The following is a 7,545-nucleotide window of genomic DNA, read 5'->3' as shown; positions in this document are numbered from 1 at the left end:
TTGGGGGGGAGCCAGCCGCAGTAGCGATCTGGACAAGCGGCTCAATAACAGCCCTTTCAGCTCTGACAGCTCTGCTCTGGCTGGCCAGAAGTAGTTATCAGATTACCTGTATTAAAACCTAATTAAGATGTGTTCCAGTAAATGCAGCACGGTTATTGGATTTGGTGATTTAGCTGCTGCAGGTTGCTGCAATCCAATCATGCCATTTCAGCAAATTCAGCTCCATGGAGTAGAGTGAAAACATTTTACATCAGTAACCTAACTGTACTGAAAGAGTAAATAACCTTTTAATGCCTCTGCTATGTCCCTGCAGGGTGAATGGATGCTGCCCGCAGATCCCTGCATATTAATTTCTTTCACATCAGCTTGCCAGCGCAGAGGAGGGCTGACAGGTTGTATTGGCTTTTCCCTTCACTGTGGATTAATGGAGCCGTGAGTCCCCCAGGGCAGGGAGCTCACAGCAGGAGCCTTGTGGGTGCCCCTGGCTTAGAAATGTGTTTTTATAAAAAAAGAATGAAGCTTTTGTTTTTGTCCGTAGGCTGCAGTCAAGGGAACGATCACAATGTAAAACAGCGGGTGCTAGTCCAGCTGTGTGGTGTTGGGTGCAATGGAAGTTTGTTCTGCTGGGTGGAATTCACCTTGGTGCTAAAGCTCTGCTTTATGGTTGATGTTTCACCTAGTTTCTGCAGGGTCTTGCGGTGGTTGTCTACCCATAGCTGTCGAAATGTAACAAAACCTATCTATCCCTTTCCTTTTCATTTCTCGACAGGCTAGGGTATAGCCCAGTCTCAGATCCAGATTTTACTGCTGTACGGAGTGAGGGGTGTAGTCTCCTGCAGGTTGTAGTTGCACAAAGTAGCAAGGTAGCTTGGAGCCTTTCTAACATAAAGCTGCATAGAAGCTCCAGGTACTGAGAATCGGAGCAAAACATTTTAACTTGAAGCATTCATTAGAGTTTGTGATGCCTCAATTTTGTTCTCCTTCTGTGGAACCACTTGTCTCATGAAGCTGCCTCTTTCCTGCCTCCATATAGGAATAGGAATTTTGGTTTAGAAAATTATTTGAAGGGTATTATTATTACTACTAAATGGGATCTTACCCGTTAGTGACAGGCTGTCCTATAAGTAGTCCAAACTAACACAGTTTGAGAGCTACATGTCTTCACCTTGTGTTTCAAAGCACCATGATAGAGTGTGGAGACAGCTCCTGCCCTTCAGCACTCCCAGGCCAAGGGGGAGCAGCCACCCAGGATCCCAACGGGACAGGTCTTGCCACTTTGGTGGAAAAATGGTCTCACTTGGAGTGGAGGCTGAGGATACGGTGGTCACTCAGATGCTCAGGACTCAGTACACGTTTACCTGGTAGGTGGTGTTGCCAAAGTGAACGTGGTGACCGTGCAACCTCACTCATTTGTATTAGCCAAATGTGCAGAAGGTTCTGTCACCCAGTTGTAAAAATGATGGCAGGCATCGATGTGCAGTTGTAACATATGGGAAGTACAGTGAATGTGGGTGGAGCTGTTCATTTCTCATCTTGAATCATTTACGAGATCAGCAGGCAGGCCAGATACAATGCATATGGGAATGTGTGGCTGTGCTGCACATGTCACACGTAATAGCAGATACTGTGTGAGGGCCCAGAGCCTGTCCTCAGGAGCTACATGCACCGGAGCAGGCTGGCAGTCCCAGCGTGCGGACCAAGGGTGGGCTTGGCAGCAGTTCTGGGAGAGCAGACTGGTAGACAGAATTTGGGAATTCATGGACCAAGATCTGCACTGACTCCCTCTTTATCCATCATGACCCAGAATTCAGAAAGGAACGTTATTAACCCCATACTCAAGCACTGGAGACAGCTGCAGATGATGGCAGTAAAGCTGTGGCGGGCTAGCCAAGCCCAGCACCGGTGTCACCTTCCTCCCTCTGCTCAAGGGCACGGTCTGAATGTAACGGGGTGTGTAGCAAAGTTACAAAACAGAAAAGCATCACTGAGTAGTATTGCCATAATGAAAGACTTTTCTTTTTACAGCAGCTTATCTGAATCACCCTTTGCATGATCTGGAAAGAGCTTTGCACTAGAGCGCACCCAGGCCTGTGTCCAGGCGTGTTTCTGAAATCTGCACGGGCCGCCTGCGAGTATCTAGTGGAAGGTGGTGTTTTGGCACAGAATTCACATGAGCTGGAAATGAATTCTCTTTGGGTGCCACAGCTGGAGGAAGCTCCTCGTGCTGAAGCAGGAGCTCTTCGGCTGGAGCCTCCTCCCCGCCAGAGCAGAGCCGTGCTGGGAAGGGCCTCTCCTCGGGCTGCATCGGCGGCGTTTGCGCCTGCAGCCAGAACGGGCCCTCCTGCCGCGATGGGCAATGCTCAGCGTCTGCTGCAGAAATGGCAGTCGAGGGGTTTAGGTGCTTCAGCTGCCAGTAAGAATAATTTTGTGCAAGAGGGTCTCTCAAAGACCATATGATTGTTCTTAAAAACAGACTGGTACACTAGCAGAATGGGTAAATTATTAACTGAACGTGGAAGTCAGCAGAAACGTAAATCCTAAGGCCCTGAATCCAGGCTGTAGGGGGTAGTTGTTGAGTCGAGCTCTTGTGTGTGAGGAGGATTTCAGAGCCTGGAGGCTTCAAACAGGTAGGGCAGCACTGGGGTTCTTCCCTTGGCTGTCCGAAGGGAGCACTCCCTACCAGCGCTGCTATAAAGTAATAAGTACTCTAAAAATAAAGGACTGGCAGATGTCTTTATTGCAAATCAAGAAGTGCAGTAAGGTCACATATCCTCCTCGAGTTAAAGGAAGTCAATGGCAAAGCAGTGAGCAGAACTCAGCTCTCCAGGCTGGAACTACGACGTTGCCTCCAGCAAGCACCGCCGTTGTTCTTGCATTCCCTGGGAGCAAGATGCTTGTGGAAAAGCTACTATCTTTAAAAACAAAACAAAGAACAGTACAAGGGTGGGTTTTAGTTTGTGCGTGGGTGTTTTGCTTTGTTTTTTGAAGTTCCATGGCCCTGAAATCACCTCTGGTAAAGAAATGAAGCGTAAACAGCACGTATAGGGTGTAGGTACAGGGAGTGTAAAGTTAGACACAGCGTCTAAGTCTGTACTTAGTAGAGTATCCTGTGCTGTCAAAGTAGTGGTTTTGTTTGCTTCATTGGACGTTTACAACCAGCTGTCACTGTTTGCAGCTAGCTGCATTTAGTTTTGTTCTGATCCCCAGGAGATGGTCCTGTGGCTCTTCAAATCCCTTTTGCAAGGAAATGTTAGCAGAGTAACAGGACCCTGAAATAGGGGTGTTCACAGTGTTTGCTACACGATTGTTGCAGTTTGATTTCAAAGAAGGTGCCTGGCAGATACAGCTCAGTAAAAATACTGGTTTTGACATAGATTTTGGCAGTTTTGTTTCCTAGCTTTTTTTCATGAAATTTGGAGGTGTTTACTAATGCAGTTATTTGAACAATCCTGATTAAGAATGTGAATATTCAGAGTGATAAGCTTAGCTGAGTTACGACAGCTGTACAAGTCAAAACGACCACATGGAGCTGAAAGTAGAAAGATTCGGAAAATCACATGCCTTATTGTAAGCGTAGAACTAATTCCATTAAAAACACAGCCTGTAGGAGAGATAAAACCTAAAAACCTTGTTCAGTTGAAGCTGATTTCAATATGTTAACCAAGAAATAGTTTAAAAAAACAAATGCAAAGTTTAGATACAGAACTAACCTTGACAAAAAGTTAGTTCATGCTCCCTAAGTGCACAGTGTTTAGATGTGTATGTTTCTCTAGAGTAATGTTATTTAAAGACAAGAAGATTCTAAGATATCTGAAAGGACTTCAAATTAAAGACATTTCCATTCAAAGAGTGAAATGCATTTAATGTAAAAACACAATATCCATATTATTTGTATTTATGTCCCTTGCTACAGGTCCCAAGCAGGCTTTTTAAATTTTTCATGGCAGGGGGGACATAAAAAAAAAAAGCCATACCAGGTTTTGTGATTAAAGAAGTAAAGGTGCGGCTGCCCTGTCTACAGCAGTGTTGTCCCAACTTGGGCACTTGTTTTTCAAGTGCAAGCAGAGAGCCTCTGTTTGCTCTTTCCGATACCTGTCAGCTCGTTCCTTCTGTCTTGCAGCCCCTGAGGAGGACCTTTGGAGTGACAGGCTCTTTACATCCTTCCCCAGGAATCCCTGTCACACTATTAAAAGGATCTAGGATGACCTGCTTAATTAACACTAATTTTACTTGAAATAAATGTTGTGTTCCGTAACAAGTTTTGGACATTGACAGGTTGCAAAGAGCAGCGGACGGAAAACAAAAGTTTTTGTCACTTCAGGTCCAGTTTGTCAGGCAGTTGGGATTTCTGGATTTATAACCTGGACTAGCGTGTGTGTGTTGAAGCAGCTACAGGGTGTGCAGCTTGCGTAGCTGCAGGTAGCAGGATGCAGTCCTGCGGTCTTTACTCATGTCAATGGCGAAGCAAATTCACTTTCATGTTGTGATAAAGCTTCTAAATTAGAAGTGCAAACCTTTAAACGTGCTCGGTTAAAGCGTGAAGATAAAAGGTATTGAATGCCCATCCCAGCAGCAATACTTCAGCCCAACCACCAGACTGAGCTCTGTCATCTGGGAGCTGCAACCGCCAGTGCAAACATCAAAGCTTCCACCGTGAACTCCCACTTCAGATGCTCTGCAGCCCTTTTATCTGTTTTTTCCAGGTTACAGCAGCTTGACAAGCACTGCCAGGCCACTGCCCGGCAGTTAGCGGAGTTGCTCAACAAGCAGAATCAGCTCTTCAAAGAGAAGCAGCTGCTTACAGAAGAGGTGCAGTTTCTGCGAACACAGGTACTGTGCCAAAAGAGAAGGAAGTCTGAGGGGAATATTCTGCATCTTTAGCAGAGAGATCTGCCAGCGGTCTCATTTCAGCTGTTGGGTTTTGTTTCTGTTTTAACTAAGGCATTATCTGATGAAAAAAATAAAAATCCATTCAATTGGGTAGAGACTGATAGCTAGACCTGAGTCCCACTTAAACCTTAACTAAATGAAGAAAGTGTTTTGAGGTGACAATAAGACAGAAGTTATTCTTGGTGACAGTTCCTGGCTTTCTTATCAGAAGATTTTGTGTTCCTTTTTCAGAGAAGAGGGAAAACTGTTCTTTAACAGCATTAATGTTTAAGCAGTAGCTTTATGTTGATAGATTTTTTTTTTATTCTTTTGCTGACATTGTCAGTCCCCCTACCACTTTTCCCCCTGCCCCTTATAAAAGTTGTTTGTCTTTCCTGCTGCCTCATGGCCACTCACCCACGTGTGAGCTGGTGAAGGTGAAATCAGTCTGCCTGAGCACGAATCACTGCCCTGCACCTCCAGCAGGACTGACTCTTGCTTCCAGCACTGCCCAGGGAGTTAGGGCTTCTCATGGGCTGTTGGGGGAGGTTGGCCACTTTGGAAATAAGGGAGAGGGCTGTGTGGTTTGGAGTTTTCCTTTGTCTGATGTTTACTTGTTTCAGAAAAAGGAGGAGAACTAACAAGCACAGAATGAGGTTTTCAGTAAAACTGTGAAATAATTAAACCCTTGTTTGGTGACTAAGCAAATGAACTAATTCAACCATAGCTTGATGTTTTCTAACCTGCAGACTAGTGAGTTTCCCCAGGATAACTGGGGATCTGTTAACAAGGTAACAAAAGACGTTCAGTGTAGGAGATTTAGTCCAGTAGCACACCTAGCTAAAAGTAAAGAGTAAAAAAACTAGTAAAATTAGTAAACTAGTAAAGAGAAAAGTAATCACCTTAGAACTTCAAAATATTTAAATCATATTATTTTTCATAGGCTTTTTTAGCTGTAGAATTTAATAAATGTTTAACCCAGAATAAAATCCATACTCTGTTTTATGCCTTTAGTCATGTCGGCGGGTTTGGTTTTACAGGATTTCCTGTTGTAGGAGGCAAACTTGGTAGCTCAGGATAGTGTGAGGTTATCAGCACATAGTAACTACTGGCAAATTTCAGGGCAAACACAGTGTTCTCTCTGTAAGATAGTTTAAGAACGTGGCTGTTCAGAAAAGAAAATTAAAATTTCTGTTTTTAAGGGAAGCATTCTTAGTAATGTGAACAGACTTTATGTGGTCCGCAGGGATTTTGTTATTGATAATCTTATTTTCTCTGGAGGCAAGCATGCTTTTATGAAGTTGGGCAGAAGTACAAAAGTCATACAAAAGAGGAAAAAATCATTCAGATATTATACTGCTATCAAGACTTGACTGGCAAAAGCGTCCTCCTTTATGTTCATTACAAGTTAATTGTGCTCCAGAGGACACTTTTTAACTTGAGAACACTCAGAAGAGAAGAATGATATGAAAAAATTATTAAAAAATAAGTCCTAAAAATCTATTTGCAACTATGTAAAGCAACAGTGGTTCCCTAGGAATTGGAATTCAGCCCAAAAGAGCTGCCTGGAATATCAGACAATTGGTTTAAGGAAACTAAAGAACAGTTCACTGTAAATGGGAGATTTTAACTACAGAAAGATGTATGTAGTTAATGTAGAATATATATATAAAAAAATCAATTGCAGAACTGGTGTTGATCAAAGGTGAAAGTGATATCATATTCCCCATTTTATTATTCAACAGTTCTTCTTTATTATCTTTTCTTTTTTTCATGGGGGGAAAGGAGAGAAAGCAATCATACCTAATCTTTTAAAAATTATGTAAAATACACTAACCTAAATGTGCTGTTGTATCTTGGAAGATAAGCCAGTAGTAACTGCAGTTGCATATTTCAGGAAAGAAAATGGGATGCAGATCTCAAACAGGACACAGATGGAATCAAGTAAAAACCTGGATGGATGAAGAGAAATGAGCAGAAGTAGGTATTTTTTCTGTATCATATATAGAGAGAGGGGAGGGAAAGGAAAGAAGGACTAAAACTATTTGCAGATGTAGGTTCAATCTGGCAAACACTTCAAGACAAAAGGGAGAAGAACATGTTTGAAACATTTTTAGGTTTGAAATTGTTGGAGCTTTTTGTGGTTTTTTTTTTAACACTTAAAAATTGCACTCCATAGCAAAGACAGGTTTACCTGACAGAATTTAAAAAAAAAAAAAAAAACAAAACCTAAAAAAAACTAAAAAAAACCCCAACAACAACAGCCAAACAAAAATCTTAAAGATTTAAATTGGAGGGAAAGGGAGACATACAACTCGTAGCCAGGTGGGAACTTCTAGATTAATTCAGATTTTACCGTAGGTACTTTTGGTCTGAAAAATCACTGAGCGTTTGTCTTTTGATCTGTATTTAGTTATTTTTGTCGCTTCTTCTGAGGAAACAGAATCCTCTCTATTTCTTCAGAAAGGCTAAAATTTGCTCTGTAATAAATCATAAAACTTAGTGTCATACTGAAGGAAACATTCTATAATTGTATTTGGAGCAGTGCTGTTGGCATTACAGTACTGCTCCATAGTTCCAGCTGTTCCTGTTGCCTTGAAGAGTTACTTTTGGGGCTTTTTTTTTAATTTAAAAGTCCCGGATTTTAAAATTGCATCATTTATTTTAATCTAACTG

At 42.3% G+C, this 7,545-nt stretch overlaps 1 protein-coding gene across 1 annotated transcript in view; it reads left to right on the top strand.

The window, feature by feature from the left end:
* Window positions 1-6,849, top strand: part of SDCCAG8 (serologically defined colon cancer antigen 8) — a 101,626-nt gene extending 94,777 nt beyond the window's left edge. Inside the window, exons 17-18 of the mRNA XM_010073452.1 lie at window positions 4,704-4,830; window positions 6,767-6,849. Coding sequence (XP_010071754.1) covers window positions 4,704-4,830; window positions 6,767-6,817 — 178 coding nt within the window. The 3' untranslated portion in view covers window positions 6,818-6,849. The remainder of the gene's footprint in view (window positions 1-4,703; window positions 4,831-6,766) is intronic.
* Window positions 6,850-7,545: the final 696 nt, after the last annotated feature.

Source organism: Pterocles gutturalis, unplaced genomic scaffold (assembly GCF_000699245.1).
Source record: "Pterocles gutturalis isolate BGI_N339 unplaced genomic scaffold, ASM69924v1 scaffold18072, whole genome shotgun sequence".
In the NCBI taxonomy this organism is placed as follows: Eukaryota; Metazoa; Chordata; class Aves; order Pterocliformes; family Pteroclidae; genus Pterocles; species Pterocles gutturalis.
Note: the sequence above shows the minus strand (reverse complement) of the source record. Positions and strands in the feature narration are given on the sequence as shown.